General features: G+C 47.0%; 1 protein-coding gene across 1 annotated transcript in view; it reads left to right on the plus strand.

The window, feature by feature from the left end:
• Window positions 1–5,435: 5,435 nt before the first annotated feature.
• CENPL (centromere protein L) overlaps window positions 5,436–22,920 on the plus strand; it is a 107,828-nt gene continuing 90,343 nt past the window's right edge. Inside the window, exon 1 of the mRNA XM_085601587.1 lies at window positions 5,436–5,636. Within this exon, the coding sequence (XP_085457713.1) occupies window positions 5,583–5,636 (54 nt within the window). The 5' untranslated portion in view covers window positions 5,436–5,582. The remainder of the gene's footprint in view (window positions 5,637–22,920) is intronic.

Below are 22,920 nucleotides of genomic sequence, written 5' to 3' on the forward strand. Positions count from 1 at the left end.
GCAATGATGCAGGGAATGTTCTATCTAGTGGAGCTTGATGGTGCGAGATCTATAATTAGAATAAAAAGTACAAAAACATGTTATTTGTAAAGTACTCTGTGCTGATTTCTGATCACATGGACAACATAAAAGATCATGTTTTCAGTCACTGCACTGAGGAAAACTGGCTAACCTATGGAATAGGTGAAGACAGAACCTACGTAGAATAAAGTTCTGATAGTGCTGTGCATCTGATAACAAAAGTGGCTGGATATCTTTGAGTGGATTAAGCTGTATATATAATTCACAGAGGAGGACTCAATTGCCTTTCCCCACCTCTTATCTTCCTAATAGGTGTAACACATAACCCTGATCATCTTTTTACCCACCAAGATTAGGGATGTAGAGGAATCTTCAAACAAATCCAGCTTGCCCAAGGCCATGTCTATGTCCCTAATTCCCCTCAACCAGGGAATCTCTAATCCTTGGGTCAATGACAAGCAATTCTCACTTATCGTTCTATTCAATGATAGAACCTCACTGATCCAGACCCTAAGCCATAACATTATTGGACTTGTCCTTTGAGTGTCCTCAAGGCATGATAACCCAAACTCCCAATGACAAAAAAAGGTGGAAGTGCTCGGTAAGAGAGATAATAAACAGCAAATTGATTTGTTTTCAGTTGCCTGTAGAGATGGAACCGCCTGTACTCTCCATACCTCTGCCCCATAAGATGCCATGCTGGTACATTTTGCCCAGTACATATGTGCAATCAGTCTTTTCCCCAGTTTGGCTGCAAAGGAGAACAAGCATTGAAAATGCGATAGGTCTTGCATTTGTTGGAGTTATTAGCATAATAATTGCCAATGTTTTTTCCCCTAGCCATGTTGCAGGGTGCAGAGCCAAATGTGGCCAAAAGAGGTACCAGGTGAGTTTCGTGGTGTGTCTGTATTTGACTCTCTTGCTGGAAGTGAAGATAGGGTCTAGTGTGTGTCCTACTCTGTGTGTGGGATCTGTGACCAGCTGGGCGAGACTGATGTTGTCCATTCATTTCAGGAGGATGGCAGAGTTTGTGTCAGTGGGGTCGTCCAGGTGAAAGTTGAGGTCTCCAAGGAAAATGTATTGGGACCTCTTTTAGCCACATATGGTACTGCACCCTGCAACATGGCTAGGCAAAGGATATGGCGTAGTGGTGAGAGCTGCTGACTGGTGAGCTGGGGATTCAGGTTTGAGTCTGCTGTTAGGCTCAACAGTCTGAGATTTGGGCCGATTGTTTAATTTCCCTGATTCCATGGTGTGGTGCACTATATAAATAAGAGGGGTGGAGGGCTCTGCCAGCAGTGTTGTGTGAGTGATGAAGGGGAGGCACGGGGAAATTAAGGGATATGAAACAACCAAAGCAGTGTTCTGTGAGGGGGAGGCAGGGGAGATAAAGGGAAGGCAAGCCAATGATGCAACAGAAGTTTCTCCGCACAAGTAAATAGAACAGTTAAGGAGCAAAGAGGCAGGCCAACTAAAAAAATTATTCTCTACAAGTATAAATAGTCTGAACAGTAAGTACACATGTAAACGGGCCAGTCCTCATGGGAGGATAAGTGCATTCACCAATGAAAAGCCAGTATTTTAAAGAACAGGAACAAATGAAAAAGATGGGTGTTTTTTCAAGCCCATATCCTAGATACAGCATGTCTCAAAGTGACAGCGCAAGCACTGCCTAGGCGAGACCAAAAAAAGCATTAATAGTCTTCACTAGATTATGGTTTCTAACTTCCTGCTCAGGAATCCACGAGCCTCTACAGTTAAACGTTACCCCTAGAGAGCTGAAGTTATCTGTTTGTTGTAGTGGGTTAGCATGTAGCTTGAAGGTTGGTTTCAATTTACGTTTATGGCCCAGGACATTACAAAGGACTTGGTTGTATTAATCCACAAATCTATCCCCTCCATGAAAGAGCAGAAAGCGTCCACTAGTCGCTGCAGGGCTACAGGTTTGTGGCCCATGAGGACAGCGTCATTGGCATATAATAATGCTGGTATGGGAACGCAGCACAACCTGGGGCATGCCCCTTCACCTTAACACCAACCCTCTCTTCAGATGGTTGATATAAAGAGAGAAGAGGAAAGGCGCCAAGGACACACCCTTGCCTAACACCCCAGCTTACTTCAAACGTCTTAAAACACTCACCCCCAACACAAACCTAACTGCAACTTTGGAATCACTATAGATTTCCCTAATGTGTCTGCCAGCACCCAGATATTCCATTATATCCCACAATGTGGTGTGCAATACACAATCGAAGGCGCTGGACAAATCCATAAAACCTTACAATAGGGAACCTTGCTTGGCATTGTGTACTTCCCCAACAAGATAGAGAGGTTGAGACATTGGCCCTCGGTCTCCATCCATCTTCTGAACCCAGACTGAATGTATGAAAAGGTGCCTGTCGCCTTAGTCCACTCCTCAAAACTGGAGAGTAAGACACTGCACATGACCTTTACGGTAGAGTCCAGGAGAAAGATTGGGTGGTAACAGCTAGGATACTCTCTATTCTCTTTCTTAAAGATTGAGACAATCAACAAGTAGGACCATATTGGAATTTTAGCACAGAGGCTTACAGCCCTAAAAATGTTAGTCAAAAGTGGGGCCCATACATTAAGATTACTCTCGAGTAGATCTAAGGGGACCCCATCGGAGCCAGGGGCTTTCCCACTAGGGCTGGATCTTATAGCATCCATCACTTCTTCCAAGTAGGGGCAGTACTTGAGAAAGAAGTGTACATTTGCTGCACAGGATGACTCCCTTTCACCTCCCTTTCCATCCCTGGTAGAATAGAAACTCCCAAAGACAGAGGCCCAGTCATGACCAGATGTGGCTACTTGAATCATAGGGTGTTTAAAATATGATTGGTTTATAACACTCCAAAAGACTTTCTAATCATTCTTGATGCAGGCTTCCCGTAAATATTCCCAAGCCTTGAATTTAAGTGTGTTTTTCCTATCTGCAATTGCCTTCTTATAGGCTTCCTACAGTGTGCAACTTCAGGGGCTGACCTAGGTTTTATGTGGAGAGAGATCATTCGTTCTTTACAGGATCTGGAGCATGTTGCATCGAACCATCCCCTTCTCTTCTCTATTCATCCATTAGTTGACCTAAACAATGCTCCTTTCAATGCCTCAGATAGGGTAATTAATGCACTCTTTATGTCAACCACCTCGGCCTCTGCATCTAAACAGATATTGAATGTGGTGCGATTATCTTTAACCAGCTGAGGCAAAAATGTCTCTGGTCATTTGGATGGCCATTGTGTTGAGCAAGGATTGCCCCCAGCCACACAGGCTCGCATCTACTGCGGCCTCAGTATGTAACTTGTAACATTGTATGTGCAAAGAACACAGGTCATAGCTTAAACGTAAATTAAATGCAAGTTACGTTAATCATTGGGTAATGCACAAATGTACTTTATGAAACCTCTATTAGTTAATGTACTGCACCAAAGAGCCACAGAATTGAATCCTGGTTGAATAGTGACTTGTGTATGTTTAGTGATACAAGGTCCAAGGCTGATACAGAAAGCACTGTGAACATAAAAGTCATTATTTCAAACTTGCATTACACACAGTATAAGACATGCTGTAACTAAATGCACAAAAAGGTTCAAGTTTAAAAAACAAGTACTTCCAAAATATACATTTTAGTAATACCTAGACTGTATGTAGTGCTGGGTGTTATCAGGAAGCATTTTAATAACTGCCTTTTAAAAGCACACACTTCACAGCTCCCTTACAATATTTCTTAAAAAAAGAGTAAATATGTGTCATCCGATAGCTTCAAGGGAGTCCATTGATTAAAGCCAATACTGTCTTCCAAGCACCCTTCACATTTGTTCTTTGACCAGTTGCGCACATTTACATTTCTTCCACGCAAGCAGGCATCCTTGGAGAGGGGATGTGGTCCGTCTGCTAGACTGCCGACTTTGGTGCTGGAAACCAAGGTCGAGCCTCGGGGTCGCGTCCACATCCTGTGATTCTGGGCAAATCACTTAATCTCTCCGTGCCTGAATGTGTAATGTAAATACGGTGCTCGTGTAAGGCGCTCCAATACCTTCGGGTCGAGTTCGCACTATATAAATATGCAACAAACAATCCTACAAAGGCGGCTTATTTAGCTGCTTGCCCAGCTAGTGGCTTTTCAGCTCAGGAGACTCACTGCAGAACACTTCAGCAGAAGCATTTGAACTGTCAGAATTAACCGTCCTGGGACAGTAGTCTTTTCACTAAAAGCAGGGGGAACTGTTTTCCTAAAATAAATAAAAGTAAGGGCACGTCATGCACTCCAGACCCCCTCTCCACGCCTCCCCCCACACCACTTCAACCACTGGTGCAACCCAATGACTTCTAAAGGTACATGTCGGTGCCTTTGAAAATCCGAGCCAATGGCTCCTCTAAAGATCCCAAAATTCTGGCAATTTATTCAGAAGCAAACGCTCTTCCCCCTCAGATATCAAGAGGTTCCACAACTCTACCAAATCAACTGTCATTGCAAGAACATTAGGCAGTCGCTTTTCAATCAAGAGGTAGCATGCTCATCATGGGATCCTTATAGTGCTATCAAGCGTGGGAGAAACATAGGGATAACAGTGCACGGACCAATTCATAGCAATATCTTTAACAACGAAAAAGGAGACTAACACATAAAAGGGTAACTGTACTGACTCCCTGAATTGCACCGAAAAGAGGGATAACATGCATAAAATAAAGACGCTTAAAAACATTGCACATCGAGAAACAAAGTTTTATATACACACAAGAGCATATAATCGTGCTACTTCCTCTCACAGTATCCCCTTCTTGCCCCTCGACCTGCAACTATTCCACTTCATGCATCGCCTCACCTCTTCCCTTCTCAGACAGCTGCAGAGGAGAATGATGCACGCTAAGACAGAAAACATCGACTGCAGAACGACAAAGTCGATGCGGCAATCCTTCAATCCCAGCCAGAAGCCATACATTGTAGCTTGTCTTTCTTAAGCCCCGCCCCCAGTTTACTAAATGTGGCCATTAGAAGAAAGCATGTGCAGCAAATAAAAGTGAAACTATATGTAGCCCTGTAAGAAATTCCGCGAGAAGTGTTTCACAGAACGATCTAAGCATTTCATTTTCATAAAGAAAATTGTGCAAGCTGTTTTATACACGCGTAGAACTATAAATGCACTAAGAATAAAATTAAATTGTTGAAAATTTCCAACAGTTTAGAGAGTATTCATTTTAGCAAACTTGCTATAAAATATTTCCGATCTGGTGTCTCAGCGTGACACTCGTTCTTGGGCGTGGTCAGGGTCAAAAAGCTACATACGTTTTCTGGAGTACTTCTTTAGAAGAGTGAATGCTTCGAAGTCCAATCGGAGAAGGAGGGCGGAGCTTCTGTACCATTCTTGGCTTCCAATAGGATGCGTGAAATCCTTTTGCCCAAACAGTCGATCGCTGTTCCAGCGCGCGCGGTCTAGTGTCCAGGGAAGATAGTGTTCAAATCGCTGTATTGAGCTGAGTTCAGAGGGCGTCGCGCTCCCGTTGGCGCCTAAGAGCCGCCGAGCCGGTGGTGTCTAAAGATGTCTGGTGCTGGCCGGCGGCGGAGGAGGCGGAGCGGCGCTGGACCAGCAGAGGTGAGAGGCCGTTTCTGTGTTGTATTCTTTATGGCTGAACAATTTAACCTGTCAATAGTTTCACTTAAGTCGTTTTGAAGACTGTTATACAAAGCTTACTTGGACATGTTGTTTCACTTAACCATATGCACATAAACCCCAGTAATGCTTAACGATGTTCTCGCCCTTTTAACCACTATTTAATTGAAGAGGAGCATGTTTTTAATTCCGCATTCATCCGCTGGTGCATTCGAATACCAAGGCTCTTTCTTACACTACCCTTCACTTTTTGTCCCTGCCCCACTTTTGAATGGTTCTCTAAATGTGCAGGCACTGAGTATCATTACTTTAATTGGAGAGGAAGAATACTCTCGCTTTCTAAGTCAGTCCTGATCTCATCCCCAAATCTGCAGAGAGCTGCACATGAGAAAAGTGTACATTAAGACAGGAACAGTCGAACGTGGATACATTCTAAATGACCTCCCACGCTGGCTGATCAGCAAGGAGCAGATCACTAGGGAAAAATGCATTGCAGAATACACAGGATACATCGGAGGCTTAATGGAGAGTACATTGCTATGCATATTAAGAACAACTATGTGCCCTGGTTGGAGAGTAAACCGGACGTGGAATAATAGAGCTGTACTTGGTGGGTTAGTTGCAGTCCAACATTTTCTTGAAGTCCCTCTTAAGTCTTTTGTCCTCTGAAGTCAATGTGTTGTTCCACTAGACTAGACTGATTGTACTTGCTAGTTGTTTACTTGCTGCCCTGCCCCGTGCACTTTACATACGTCATCATACCTTGTCAACCATTGTGTTTAGCTTGTGGTGCAGGCTGGAAAGAAACACTTTACTTCCTTTCTTCTGCACTGCTCTCTGTTCCTAACATACCAATAAAAAAAGCTTTGTCTCATTGTGAGTGATACTGCACTAGCTCTCTTTTCTATTTGTTCTCTCTGCAACTTGAGGCTTCACACATAATTGTATTGCTTACTGCTACACTACTATGAAGAACTGGCTGTATTTACAAGTAAATGTATTGATGAAAGGGAGCAGGAATGTATGACTGTCCCTTCTGTTGGCCTATACAGAATTCTGCAAACGCACAAGCAAGCTGTTATCAGGCTAAAGGCGAAGGCAGTAGTCCAAGTGTTTACTTTTAATTGCCAGAGAATCCATCCCATGTTGTGCTGATTTGCCCATCACACAAAGGTAGACAATGCTGTTTTACTTGTCACAGCCTGTGTAGCCATTCTCATATGTTACAGCTAGCACATCTATGCCTTGGACACGCATTGCTTGATGACAGTCCCCAACAACATGCTGGTCCACGTACACTGGTGGTAAGCCCTGGCAAGATACTGACCCTAGCAGAAAGGGGCATATCCCTGGCATTTGACGCCATAGTATTGTGTTGCCGCCCACAAATGTTAATGATTTTAAATACATTAAAATTAAAACAGGTTAAGAGAAGAACAGGTGCGAGTCGGCACATGTAACTGGTATTTTAGTGAACATGCATAGCTAGTCCTACAAAAATTCAAGAAAATATGTCTTTGCCCATGCCTAGGTAAGGAGCAGAGGGTTGCACAGAATAAACCAATTTCATCGGTAAATTCTTGTTGTTTTCAGTTGTTCGTTCTTTCTTTCGGACAGGGTCCAACATCTTGAAGTGACAGCCCTCAACAATAGCACAGTTTTTCAATCCCTATTGACGATGAGTGCTTCACAAATCTGCCACCAACATATTTACTGTGGTACTTATTCATGCACTTTTTTTAGGTCTCGCCTGAGCCAGCGTGCATGCGCTGCTAAGGGCTTTAAACTTTGGAACACATGCTCATGCATGTGCTTTTGTTTTCTTTACCTGCTATTGGCCTTTGCATGCGTCTTTCTAAGAAAGACAGCACACAGTTGGCCAAAGGCGGGTGCATGTCCCGCCTTCTCTCTGCCCTGGCGTCCGCGGGAGCGAGCGCGGCTTTCCTCCCTCGTCATGGCTCATTAAGCACAGCGTGCACTTTCAGCTCCAAACGCGGTCGCTTTCACTTTCTCGTACCGCGTTTTGTATTTATTTATTTATTTATTTATTTACTAGAGCACAATAATGCCTTTCTGTACAGAACACCCCTCCCACCTCCCAAACATCAACCAGAGCGATGCAGTGGCTTGTTTCTTTTCTTTGTGAGCTACTCTCACTGCAGACACGACATGGATTTTTTTTTTTTTAAATATTAACTGAGCATTGCGCTTTGAATTTTAAATGCAGTACTGGGCTGTACAGATCCCTCATTGCTGTGCGTGCGCTACATGAGCGGATATAATAGACTCTTGCTCTACAAGGTCTGCTGGCTGTTTGTTTTGCAAATTCATACAGCGCAAACTGAACTCAAGAGAGTTAGATACCTTTACAAGACACCCAGTTACATTACACAAGATCACATTCACACAGGAACACATTGCCTTTTAGAAGGCACCGGAGATTAACTTATTTGCCCAGAATCACACAACGCCAGCTTCCGCACATGATCATCATGCGTAATTAATCGCCCGCGATCATAATGCGTGATTAATCGATAAATCTCCCCATGGTCCCCCTGTTTACTAAAAACGGGGTGCTAAGAACATTCACATGCGCTATAAGAAGGGACCACCCCATTGAATCTGTTTCGTGTTCTATCTACTCGCCGTTTTTTGTATCTAATATTCAGCCTCTTTCTGCTCTCCCATGTGCCCCCTTCGAGATCCTCCTCTCCGTCTGCATTCTGCCAGCACCCTCCTATCCAATAGTTGTCCACTACCTCCACCGCCACATCCACTACCTCCACCACCTCGTCCACCACCCGTGACAGGTAAAGTGTCACCGGAGGGCAGGGGTAATAGGAGTGTCATCCCTGGCTGTACATGGGACATTTAAGGATGCATTTGGTGCGAGAAGACGGGAATAGAGGCTAGAAGTATTACACCAGACCCAAGATACATTTTAAAGAGGCGCAATGTCACAGGGGCTCCTGTAAAATCACTTGCAGCATCTCTACCTCACAGTGGCATACCTGCACGATTCACTCACTCAAAACGAGCATTGGCATAGCCAATAGGTCTCGCCTTTGGGACTTTCTAAGTGTTTAGCCATGCAACACTTGATGTTGCACCAAGGATATTGTGCTGGATAACTAAACACTTATAAGGTACAAAGGCGAGACCTATTGGCTTTCAGTGCTTGTTTCTCTCTCTCTCCCTGTCCTGCCCTAATCAGCAGATTTGGCCTACATGCAAGGGTGACGATTTTTGAGATTATCACTAGTTTCTGTTGCAGCTACTTCTCGTTTGAGTAAGATTCAGAGCAGATGACTTCTTGGTGCAGGAGTGTGAAGTGTCCATTAGTCATGTGTAGCTGATGAGAAGCGGCACCACCCTGAACCTCTGGTCCGGGGAAGCAGCGCTAGCCTCACACCCCACTTCAGGCTGTGCACATCTGTCACGAGGACTTTGTGGCGGGCTTCAGATACTTGTCACCTACATTATCCCTGCATAGCGCCCGCTTGTTCACCAGCAGAAACAGCCTAATGGGCATAGTGCAAACATTTCTGATCACTTTAACACTTTCTATTCATTCCTATCTTGCTATTTAGAGAGTATGTTCTTGTAATTGGAGCCCTTTTGTTTCTGTTTTTTCTTATGTCACTTGCAGTAAAATGATAGGTTCCTCCTCTAACTAATGAGTCTCTAGTTGTGTGTCACCCTAAATTGAGTGTACCATCGAGCTCTTGTGGCGTTTCTCATCCACACTATCGCATTTACTTTCTTGCGATAGTTGTATTCCCCAAGACACTTCTGAAAATGCTTTTCATATTACTTTATAAAGATGCTCACCAATGGTGTGTTAAGTATTTTCTGTCATGACTGGCTGGTTTGCAGAAATTCTACTCCTGGTCCCGTCACCACCATATACAAGCAGCGTACCCTTATGCACATTGTACAACCTCCTTTTAGACTCCTCACTATTCACTGCTTTACGCTGCTATGTTTCTCTACCATGACCTACCTTTGCTCTTTATTCTGGCATTGCTTAGCACCCAATACAATTGACGCACTATGTACTATGGAGCTACCAAAAATGGAGGGGTATGTATGTATACATATAAAATACTGGCTCATGAAATCTGTTTAAAATTTCACTGCATGATCCATCAATGCATGGGTGGGTACTATGAATCAGTCTGTGGCCACGTTAGAATAGGTGGGTTTTCACTATGTTTAACAATGCATCTTCTAAGTGGAGAGAGGAACCGTAGGCTTCTCTGAGATCAGTGCTCAGAGAAATGCTTATTTCTAGGTATAGCATGTGGATATGGCCTTGCCTTCCCATTGGGGTTACATTTCTTTGGTAGTACTCCCTGGCATGTGTTTAGAACCTGTGAGTTGCAGTTACTGCTAAAGGTTGGTGCTGTGGCTTGCATTAACCACTCCTCTTTTTTTTTTTTACACCTATGTGTTGGTCCGAAAGAAACTGCTAATTATAGGTCGCTCGTATGCAAGTATATTGTCAAAGATTTTCTTTGGGTTCTACATTGGAGCTACATGAGCTGGCAGAGTCAAAACTTAAAGCATGTTCAATTCAAATGGGTATGAGGGGCAAAAGAGGTCCACTGAAGGTTTCAGTGTGTGGCTGTCAGGCAAAGTACTTGGTGTTAAACTATGTGTGTATGTATGTATATGTGTGTGTGTGTATGTGTGTGTGTGTATATATATATATATATATATATATATATATATATATTCACTTAAAAAACCATAGGTTTCACACATGTTATAGTAAGCTGGGCATTTCACTCGTGAAAAACCAATGAAATTCCCCCGTTATAATTAGGTCAGATAACTATAACTCGCGCGACCGCCACTCTATCACAAGGATGATGTCATCGGTGATGTCATGAGTAATGCCACTGACCATGTTATGAGTGATGTAATATGTGACGTCATGAGCACTGGATTGCGGGCGCACGAGTTATAGTTATCTGACCTAACTATAACGGGGGAATTTCATTGGTTTTTCACGAGTGAAATGCCCAGCTAACTATAACGTGTGTGAAACCTATGGTTTTTTCAGTGAATTTGTACGGTTTTTTAAATGCTAAGTTATGTATTTATAATTTTTTTTTCTGGTTTTTCACTGTGCGCAAGTAACAGTAACAAATGTTACTGTGTAAAAAAAAAAGGGAGGCGCGCTTCGCGCACCGAGCGCCCACCTTGCGCAGTCCATGCTGTGCGCGCCTCCCCTTTTATTTACACAGTAACATTTGTTTTTTTTCTCCCTTGTGGGTCCTTTAATTTATTTAATAAATGTGATTGTTGGGGGAGGAGCCTAGCGCGCAACCAAGATGGCCGCGTAGGTGCGAGGCTCCCGAGGACCTCCGCGACCTCCTGAATTAATCCTGGCGATATCCTGTCCTTGTTGAGGGGACTGTGTTGGGGAACCGGAGCTGAGGCGCCACCCGTTTTTTGGGCTCGAATCGGACCCCGGACGCCGGTGGGAGCATCGATCGAAGGTTGCGGCCTTCTCCTCGCCGGCCCCCCGGATTGGAGTAGTGGGGCGATCCGGGGACAAAGTGAATAATAGCGGCGAACGGGGCTGGGCGACTGGCGTACCCCGCACTTTCGCTTTTGCGCCCTCCTAGCTCTCAGGCGGGGTCGGACTGCGGAGCGGGGTGCGGTGGTGTGGCCTTGTCCAGGAGCCCGGCTGACCCGCCGGCGGTGGGTTGACCCGCGGTTCGGTGGTCGCCCCTGCCCCCCCCCTGGCACCCGTGACTTGGTATAGCGGCCCGTTTGGGGAGCTTGGCACGACGGTGGAAGAGCCAGCATGTCCACCAAACAAGATGGCGACCGGGCGAAGGTGAAGACGACCCGCCGTGGCACGGCGCACCAGGCCAACAGTATGGACCGCTACACGCTCCAGAAGGGTTCTCCGGAGACATCGCGTGCATCCCCGGTGGGCCCGACGGAGGCGTCCGCTCATCCGGTGGATCTGACCCTCCGGGACGTCAGGGGCGCCATCGCAGAGATGAAGGCCTCGGTGGACCAGCGTTTCGACACCTTAGCGCAAAAAATAGACTCGGTCCTGGTGGATGAGAGCCTTGTGAGGGCAGACTTGTCCAAAACAAACGACCGAGTCGACTCCCTGGCCCACACCACAACGAGCCTCACGACAGACGTGGTGGCCCTCCAGAAGGAGGTGCGCCGGCTTGGCCAGGCGAGCGCCCTGATGGACCGGCGACTGGAGGACTCCGAGGGTCGGGCCCGGAGGAATAATGTCCGTATTGTGGGGGTGCCGGAGGGACGAGAGGCGGAGGCGGCGGATCTTTTCGTGGAAGAGTTGATCCTGACCCATCTCCAGCCCCGGGGGCTGAGTAAGCTTTTTGCGGTGGAGCGTGCTCACCGGGTCCCCGGGGGCAGACCTAAGACTGGTGCCCCGCCGCGGCCTCTCATTGCCCGGATTTTTAATTTTCGGGACAGAGATGCTATCCTCCAGACCTCCAGACAACAGGGACCGGTCAAGCTTGACAACATGGAGGTACATTTCTACCCAGACTTTACCCCGGCGGTCCAGAAGCAGCGACAGAGCTTTCTTGGTGTTAAACGTCGCCTAAGGGACCTGAACCTCAAGTACTCAATGCTCTTTCCAGCTAAGCTGAGGGTAGAGGTGGATGGTCGCACGCACTTCTTCGACCGGCCCGAGGCGGCTGGGGACTGGCTGGACACTCTGCCTGGAGATCGGGGCCGGGGGGGCGGGGGGGGCGCGGCTGGCGAGGAGGGCCCGCCGGATCAGAATTGAGGGGTGACTGAATAGGCCTTGCTCTGGACGTTGTTCCTTCACCATTTATTGATTGCGTATGTTCCCCTCCTATGGAGGTCGTGCGGGGTCTGTTGGGGGCTTCCCTCCTCCTCTGGGGGACTAGTTAGTATTTTAGCTATGGGGCGACGGGCACACTGCACTTTGGGGGGGCTGTCTGGGCTCATGCAGGGGTGCAGGGAGGGGGGAGTTTTGTTGGGACCGGGGGGTGGGGGGGGTGTGTTGTTTGTTAGCACCGCAGGGCAAACCCGCTGCTATGTTGTTGTTTTTAGGATGCTCGATGGGGGACGACCGATTGTTTCGACGTATGATGGGGGGTAGGGATTTGACTGTGTTGTCATGGAATGTTAACGGCCTGGGGGATAGGATTAAGCGTGGTGTGGTCCTGCAGTACTTAAAACGTATTTCACCAGATGTTGTCTTCCTGCAGGAGACGCACCTTATAGGTAACTCCTTTTATGCAATGAACCGGCGGGGATATCGTTTAGCGGCCCATTCCGGCTTCACCTCGGGCTCGCGGGGGGTGGGTATTATGATCAAGAACTCGCTCCCGTTGGAGATTGATGAGGTGCGCCATGATGAGAGGGGACGCTACACGGTTCTGGTGGGAAGAATGGAGGGTAGAGTGTTTATCTTTATATCAGTGTACGTCCCGCCTGGGTTACAAGCCACCACATTCGCGGACCTGGGGCGCCTCCTTCTGGACCTTCCGAGTGGCCTGCTGGTGGTTGGAGGGGATTTTAATGCGGTAGCCTCTGGGTCGATGGATCGCCATCCCCCTAGGGACCTCCCCCGGGCACAGGCGTGGCTGCCCGGCCTTCTGGACACGCTGGGCCTGGTGGATTGCTGGCGATTAAAGCATCCTGCATTGCGACAGTACACCTTCCACTCGGGTGCCCATGGTAGCCTCTCGCGGCTTGATTACATCCTTGTCCCGGCGGCCCATGCAGGGAGGGTGGGGGAGGTGCGCCATCTGGCGCGGGGTATCTCAGACCACTCCCCATTGTTGTTGCATTTCGATGTCTTCCCGAGGGGGGATGGCAGGGTGGCCCCAATCAATGCATGGTATTTGCGTGACCCCACCATTCGTGCCGATTTGATTAAATCCTTACAGCGATATTTCGATGAGAATGTGGGGTCGGTCTCTTCGGCCATCTCCCTGTGGGAGGCTTTCAAGGTAGTCCTTAGAGGGGAGGCCCTCTCCTTTATCTCCCATGCCCGGCGGCGCGAGCGGGAGGAGGTGACCCGGGTAGAGGCCGAGATTGCAGAACTGGAGGGTGACCTGGGGAGCGGGGTAACAGACGACAAGTTGCATGTTCTACACCTAAAGCAGGCGGCCTATCGGGCCCTCGTCACGGAGGCGGCCAGGGGCCTCAGTAGAGAGCAGCAGGGGCGATTGTATGATGTGGGTGATAAGGCTGGCAAATTGATTGCGTGGTTGGATAAGAGGGAGAGAGCGAGCCGCGTGGTGCCTTTGATTGAGAGTGTTGATGGTGCGTGTGTCACTGAGCCGGAAGCCATTGTCTCCTGCTTCGCGGATTATTTCCGCGAAGTCTACTCCCCGGTTTCCCCCTGCTCGGAGGCAGATTCCCATGCCCTGCTTCGGGACATCGCACTGCCCTCCCTAACGGTGGAGGACAGGGATTCGCTGGACGCCCCTCCCACCTCGGACGAAATTGCCTTGGCTATTCGCTCGGTTGCATCCGGCAAGGCCATGGGCCCCAATGGTATTCCCATCGAGCTCTACAAGCTACGCCCGGATGTGTTGGCGCCCCACCTGCGCGCGATGTTCCTGGCGGCCCACTCGCGGGGTTCCCTCCCGCCGGACCAGCGTCTGGCCACAATTGTGGTGATCCATAAGGAGGGGAGGCCCCGTGAACGGGTCACATCCTATAGGCCGATTTCGCTTTTGAACGCGGAGCCCAAAATCCTCGCCAAGGTGTTGGCCAACAGGTTGGTTGGCGTGGTGGGCGATTTGGTCCACCAAGACCAATCTGGCTTTATACCGCACCGCAACACGGCGCTCAATCTGCGGCGCTTGCACGGGGTGCTCGCGCGTGTCCCATTTGTGCGGGAGCCGGCCATCTTGGCGTCCTTGGACGCCACCATGGCGTTCGATACGCTTGAATGGCCATACATCTGGGCGATGCTGGCGAAATTCGGGTTTGGCCCGGGTTTCATTAGCTGGGTCAAATTGCTATATTCGGGCCCATTGGCGCAGGTGGTAGTGAATGGGCGAGTCTCGGCCCCATTCGCGCTGGGGAGGGGTACGCGACAGGGTTGCCCCCTGTCGCCTCTCCTGTTTGCCCTGGCCCTGGAGCCCCTGGCGGAGTGGCTGCGGTGGCACCCTTCTATCCGTGGTCTCCGCTGGACCCCCGAGCATGAGGACCGTGTGTCCCTCTATGCTGACGATATCCTTCTGTATCTCGCCTCCCCGCGTAAATCACTGATCGTCCTGGTTGATGTTTTGCGCTCATTCGGTCGCAACTCAGGCCTGGTCATCAACTGGGCGAAATCCTGTGTCTATGTGCTTTCCGGGGAGGCTCCGGCCCTACCACGGGACTGTCCGATCCAGATTGCCTCCCAAGGTTTTCGGTACCTGGGTATCTATATCACTCTTGACCCGGAGGCCCGCTATGAGCGGAATTTGCTACCCCCCCTCCGGCGCTTGAGGGAGGACGTGGTGCGCTGGCGGCGTCTGCCGCTCTCGGCTCTCGGCCGAGCGGCCTTGTTTAAAATGATGTCCCTGCCACGCTTCCTCTACGCCCTCCAGAATACTATGGACTTGGTCCCGGCACGCTATTTCCGTGAGGTGGAGGGCCTCCAGCGGCGCCTGTTCTGGGACGGGAGGCCGCGCATTGCTCTGGCTAAATTGACGCTCCCGTGGTACGATGGGGGGGTCGCCCTCCCTGACATTAAACGGTATTACTGGGCCTCCCAACTAGCTGCAATTAATCATGGCCTTTACGGGCCCGCCTTGAACCCGGCATTTGAGATGGATAAGATGCTCCTGCCCGGTGGCGATCGAGCGCTCTACGCTGGCGCGCCCGACTCCCGTTTGACGGGACCGACGCGTGTCATGGTGCGTGTCTGGCACGCGGCTAATGCAGCTATGGGGTGGAAGGACCGTTTGACCCGGGCGTCACCGCTGTATGCGTCTGAGAGGTTGGGCTCCCTGTGGACGTCGAAGGGCTTCGAGAAGTGGGACACGATCGGAATCAGCACGGTGGGAGATCTCTGGACGAGGGGGGGATTCAAAACTTTTGAGACGCTGCAGGCGGAGTTCCAGCTGCAGGGCAGTGAGTACTTTCGGTACCTACAGGTCCGCCATGCGCTGGGCTCCGTCTTCCCGGATGTCGCATCCATTCCGGAGTCTTCCCCCCTGGAGGACAGAGTCCTAGATGGCCATGTCCCGGACAGCACGATCTCCCTCATATACAAAAAACTGATCAACGATAGATCGTGCCTGCTGACTAGTCTCCGCGTGGCTTGGGTTGCCGACGGGCTGGAGCTGGGCGACGAGGATTGGATTTCCGCGGTGGCCTCTCCGAAAGAGGTGGCCATCCCGGCTCGCCTTCGTTTCGTCCAGCTCAAGATCCTTCACCGGGTTTACGTGACGGGGCCAAGGCTTCTGCGTATGGGTTTTGCTGGTGACGGAATGTGTAAGCGTGGCTGTGGTGCGTTGGCGACTTTCATGCATATACTGTGGGAGTGCCCGAAGGTGGAGCGATTCTGGCGTGGTGTGCATGAGGTCCTGCGTGTGGTTACGCGTGTCGCGCTGCTGCCTGAAGCGAGGAGATGCTTGCTGAATGTATGGGAACCGAATGACTATTCGGTCCCGCAGACGCGGTGGGTGACTCTGGGATACATGATAGCCAAGCGCGACATTGCTCAATTGTGGGGATCCCAGAGGCCCCCTGCGGTGTCGGCCTGGAAAGAGCATATGGATTGGTGTATGTTTCGTGAAAAGGTGGTGTATGTGGCGAGAGGTAAGCCTGGGGCGTGGGTGAAACTCTGGGGCCCCTGGAACGCCTACCGCGGGGGTATTTGTGAGCCACCACTGCTACCGGCTGCCTCGCCTGCTCCGTCTCCCTAGACGGCCCCCTCCCTCGGCCGCGGGCGCGCGGTCCCCCAGTCCCTGATCTATTCCCATTCCCCTCTCCAGAGTTCTACTGCTGGTTTGGATCCCCCACTTATGGAGCACGTGCTGTCACCTTGGATCGCGGGTTGCCTTGCGGGTGTGGTTTTTTGGTGTTGTTTTGTTTCATGAAAAGGGAACCGTACTGTGGGCTTGGAGCTGTGTGGCCTGCACCATTGATTACTCCTGTTTCACTGCTCTGCACTGCCGAGAGACTTTTACTGTATGTATGCAATATGCTTTTGTCATTCTAGCGGCCGGCCGGATGGTTGTAGGCCCATACCTGTAACTTTTACAAACTGCAATAAACGGTTTCAAAAAAAAAAAAAAAAAAAAAAAAATAAATGTGATTGTTACTTCTTTATTTTTTTTTCGCGTACGGTAAGCTTACCGTACGCGCACTCCGCGATTTTTTTTAAAAATTATTAAATGTATTTTTCGTACTTTTGGGTCCTTCTTGGACCCCCTGACAAACACTAGAGGGTCTGCAACTCTCTTCGTTGCCCCCTTTTCACGTTCCCCACCTTTGTCAGTGCGAGAGACAGAAAATGGCGGCCGACACTTCCTGATTTTGACCGATTCGAATGTTTACAGTCGTGTAACCACCAATCGGAATTGAGCTCGCGCACGGCACCGTACGCGTACGGTAAGCTTACGGTAAGCGCACGGAGCGCGCTTACAGATGTATATATTGATTTAAATGCTATTTTCTCAGGACCTACTGAACAGATTTACACCAGACCTACAAAAGGCACATCCTTGACCTGAGGACTACCTCTCTGCCAAATTTCAAGTAATTCTGTTCAGCCGTTCGGGCTGTAGCTCGGACTAAAGGTCCTATGGGAAAATGCATGGGGAAAACGCGTTATGGGACCCCCCTTTTTTCTCAGCCCCCGCTTGACGAATCCCCCCGAGACTTTCAGGGTAGGAGCTTGGGAGAAGAAGTTGATTTTTTAGTCTCGGACCGCCTGCAAACACTCAGGCCCCTAACGAGGCAGCAGAAAAAAAGTCAAGACGTAACAAAAGAAGGAGGGAACGCAGAAAAAAGCACAAAGTCGCCGAAAAAAACAAAAAAGCAATATTGGCGCAAAAAGCGGTAGAGAATAATGCTATAATCAATCTCTCCAGCCTGTCCCTCACTATGGCTGAGAAACAACTACTCAGCCTTGGTCTCACTTACTGCCCGCCATCAGACTTTAACTATGCCAAAACCCGGGTTGATGTTTATTGTTTTATTAGAAAACTTAAGCTGCAAAAGTTTTTTAATATCAAAGATGGTCCCTCAGGCAACACCGCGAATAGCAACACCAGTGGAGTCACCGCAAATTTAAATGTGCCTGCTCGAGACGCCAAAGCATTTCTCATTTTGCATCAACTGGCCAACAATGACACATCCAATTCTGTTCCAATCTCCACCCAGGAAGAACTAAGAGAGGCCTCTGTGGCTCAGATGGGCGCAAACAGAAGTCCATTTAAAGCTAAATCGAAGTTCATGCCTGTAATGCCAAAAGACTCGATAGATGTTTTTCATGACTTTGTTGTGGAAGATCTAAAACAACTGCAATACAATATCAAGCACAAGAAGCGTTACAAAAGTCAACAAGAGGAACAATATCTATCCTTGGTCTCGAAACTGAGTAAAGACTACAAAAATATTGTTACCACTGCTGACAAGGGAGGCAATGTGGTCATTTGGCCTCAAGATGCCTACATCGAGGAGGCCATGAAACAACTAAATGACTCCTCATGTTATGTTAAATCTTCAGGCAAGGACTACAATCTGGCCAAAGAATCACTTTTGAAATTGCTCCACAAATGGAAGAGGGAAAATATGATCTCAAAGCAAGAATTTGATTTCCTATATGTGGAATTTCCTATAATACCAAGACTTTATCTCCTCCCAAAAGTACACAAATTAGTCACACCAGTACCTGGCCGACCGATTATTTCGGCCATCGGGGGAATGGTAGAACATGTTACCGAATATATAGATTACTTCCTACAGGACTTAGTGAAGGAATTACCAACTTATGTAAGGGACACGGGAGACTTCATTGCCAAGATTAAGGATATTCCGTGGAGCGACGATCTTTTATTGATCACCCTTGATATTGAGTCGCTCTACACCAGTATTGCACATACAACTGGTTTGAATGCATTAGAACATTTTCTTGGTAAGAGACCTGTTGAATGCTATATGCACAACAAGATGATTTTAGAACTTACTAGTTGGTGTCTAAACAACAATTTCTTTTTATTTGGTGACAACATCTACATACAAAAGCGAGGCGTGGCGATGGGGGCCTGTTTTTCCCCCAGCTATGCATGCTTGCACGTAGGCTGGTGGGAGGAACAGGTCCTCATGCACACCCATGGTGTAATGTACAGAGAACATGTCATACAGTGGATACGCTTTATAGACAATGTTTTTATTCTGTGGAGAGGCAATTTGGAAAGTGTCAATAATTTCCTGGCTTGTATCAATAACAACCAAGAAAATTTAAGATTCACTTCTAACGTAAGCGCAAATGAAGCTGAATTCTTGGATGTTAAATTATATGTTAAAGATGGCCGTCTTGTCACTAAACTACATAGAAAGAAAACTGCTGGCAATAACATCTTGCATGCCAGTAGTTCACATCCTCGACACACGATTGACAACATTCCATTTGGGGAGTTGCTCAGGTTGAAACGAATTTGCAGCACTGATCTAGATTTACAGGCCTGCACAAATGAAGCCCTAGACAGATTCAGATGTAGGGGATATAAAGAATCAGTCTTAAAAACTGCCATCCAGAAAACCAATGCTAGAACCCGTGAGTCTCTGTTTACCAACAGTGAATCAATTGCATCAACTGATTCAAGGGAGGAACAAACTCCCAGACTTATCACCGGGTACAGCAAACAGGCCAGACAAATTAAATCCATCATAAAACAGCGCTGGCCTGTTTTAAAAACAGATTTGGTTCTGGCCCCTAGGCTTCCAGACAATCCTGTGGTTACTTATCGGAGGGGACCCTCCTTTAAAACCCAGATCAGTCACGAATTCCCTGAGCTAGCAAAACAAGAGGTTTGGTTAAAGTCCCGGCCGGGTTTCAAGCGTTGCTCAACTTGCAGAGCTTGTAAATTTGGAAGAAATACTTCCCAATATTTGACACCGTTCAGTCCTATTGCCAAAAACATCAAGGGCACATTCAATTGCAAAACTGATTTTGCTGTCTACATTCTGACATGCACCTGTGGCCTCAGATATGTGGGCAGCACTAAGCTACAGGTGCATGCCAGAATACTCCAGCATTTACGTGCCATCGTTAATAACGATGGCACCTATCCTGTTGCCAGACATTTCAAGGCAAGACACAATAACAACCTACAATGCTTGGAATATTATGTCATTGCCTCAGTCCCTAAATCTAGACGTGGTGGCGATAGGGAAAAAATGCTCAGAAGACTTGAGTCACAATTCATTATTGAGTTAGACAGCAGATTCCCCAATGGATTGAACACAACGGAAGACTTACATGTTTTTTTATAACCAATCCTTGTTTAATGATTTGTTTTGGGCCATTATTTGCTTTCTCTGCCTTTTCTGCCTTTACCCTATTAATTTCATTATGAATTTTATTACACACACTGTATATCATTCCTTTTTTTATTATCACATGCACATTTGATTTTTTTCACTGGTTCAATGGATTTACATTACTTTTCCCATTTAAGTTTTTGGGACACAGACATCAAGATAGATTTTCTAGTTTGTTTCCTCCTTTGGAATCACGTATAGAGTAAAATCTTTTTTGGGAGGTGGTCGATATTTGCTGCTTCAATTGAATATATACAAAGAAATTGTGTGTACATCATTACGATCCATATTGTTGTTACATGTCTATTGCATTCATGCAGTTAATTGAGAGATTGCAAAAGAATAAAACGTAGATGATATTTTTATATGGTCATATGCCTAGCATCAGGTTTCATGAATTGAGAAGCTTAGATGATTTTAAAATGAAATTATTTATAAATATTTATATTTATTTATATGCTATGCTTGCATAGAATATTTTGCATTATTTGCACAATTGCATCTGCACTTTATCTACGCACATTGCACTTTTTCATGACAAATGACCACCAGTAATACTGTGTTTTTCTTTGCAATCTACTATATAAGCGCATTTATGCGGATATCATGTGCCATTTTCAATGCACACTGACAATAATTGTTTGATATAAAATTAACAAAATATATAGCATGGCAACTCACAATGTAATGTTAACACAAATTTGGGCAACAAAATGTAAATACTGTAATTATACCTCCCGTTATTCGATTTATATATATCAAATTGTGATTTAGAAAACAGACTATCTATGTTAGCTATATGTAGTGTGTCCTCAGTCTTTAGTTTTTAATCACATGGTGCTGCAAAAAGAAAAAAAATCACCAATTAAATTCGTGCAATGTACCCTTTAAAAGGGATGCTCTCTCATTTGCCTGACGATCTGTGACCAAGGCCGGACGCCCGAAACGCGTCAGATTTGGTGAACTTGCCTTTTTAATAAACTTGCCGAAAGAAGACTGGGACTTGCGTGGTTTTTCCCCGTTGCTGCCTGCCTGGCGGTTCTATGGTGAAAGACTTCTGTTTGTGCATATATATACTATATATATATATATATATATATATATATATATATATATATATATTCACTTAAAAAACCATAGGTTTCACACATGTTATAGTAAGCTGGGCATTTCACTCGTGAAAAACCAATGAAATTCCCCCGTTATAATTAGGTCAGATAACTATAACTCGCGCGACCGCCACTCTATCACAAGGATGATGTCATCGGTGATGTCATGAGTAATGCCACTGACCATGTTATGAGTGATGTAATATGTGACGTCATGAGCACTGGATTGCGGGCGCACGAGTTATAGTTATCTGACCTAACTATAACGGGGGAATTTCATTGGTTTTTCACGAGTGAAATGCCCAGCTAACTATAACATGTGTGAAACCTATGGTTTTTTCAGTGAATTTGCAAGGTTTTGTATATGATAATTCCTAACTATAACGTGTGTGAAACCTATGGTTTTTTCAGTGAATTTGTACGGTTTTTTAAATGCTAAGTTATGTATTTATAATTTTTTTTTTCTGGTTTTTCACTGTGCGCAAGTAACAGTAACAAATGTTACTGTGTAAAAAAAGGGGAGGCGCGCTTCGCGCACCGAGCGCCCACCTTGCGCAGTCCATGCTGTGCGCGCCTCCCCTTTTATTTACACAGTAACATTTGTTTTTTTCTCCCTTGTGGGTCCTTTAATTTATTTAATAAATGTGATTGTTACTTCTTTATTTTTTTTTCCCGTGCGCGTACGGTAAGCTTACCGTACGCGCACTCCGCGATTTTTTTTAAAAATTATTAAATGTATTTTTCGTACTTTTGGGTCCTTCTTGGACCCCCTGACAAACACTAGAGGGTCTGCAACTCTCTTCGTTGCCCCCTTTTCACGTTCCCCACCTTTGTCAGTGCGAGAGACAGAAAATGGCGGCCGACACTTCCTGATTTTGACCGATTCGAATGTTTACAGTCGTGTAACCACCAATCAGAATTGAGCTCGCGCACGGCACCGTACGCGTACGGTAAGCTTACGGTAAGCGCACGGAGCGCGCTTACAGATGTATATATTGATTTAAATGCTATTTTCTCAGGACCTACTGAACAGATTTACACCAGACCTACAAAAGGCACATCCTTGACCTGAGGACTACCTCTCTGCCAAATTTCAAGTAATTCTGTTCAGCCGTTCGGGCTGTAGCTCGGACTAAAGGTCCTATGGGAAAAAGCATGGGGAAAACGCGTTATGGGACCCCCCTTTTTTCTCAGCCCCCGCTTGACGAATCCCCCCGAGACTTTCAGGGTAGGAGCGTAGCGTAGCGCCCCATTAGTTTTGAAAATTTCGCGAGGATTCGTCGACGGGCGCCAAAGTTATTCCAAATAGAATGTTGCGGATTTCCTATGGAAACACGGTCCTAACTATAACTATCTACTGGCGACCGCCAGTAGATAAAATATATATATATATATATATATATATATATATATATATATATATATCCCAAAGTTGCCCTGTTAGTAGAGACACACTCACAGTGGATGAATCGCCAGGATACTTTTATTCAAAATCGGCATTCCTTCCCCAATGTAATTCCGTTGCCTGACGCGTTTCGGAGCGGGCCGCTCCTTCCTCATAGGCTCTGAGATGCAAACCACAGTTCAAGTGAATCAACCCTTTCTTCCTTTTCTGCATGCTCGCGGTA

This window comes from Triturus cristatus, chromosome 4_2 (assembly GCF_964204655.1).
Source record: "Triturus cristatus chromosome 4_2, aTriCri1.1, whole genome shotgun sequence".
NCBI lineage: Eukaryota > Metazoa > Chordata > Amphibia > Caudata > Salamandridae > Triturus > Triturus cristatus.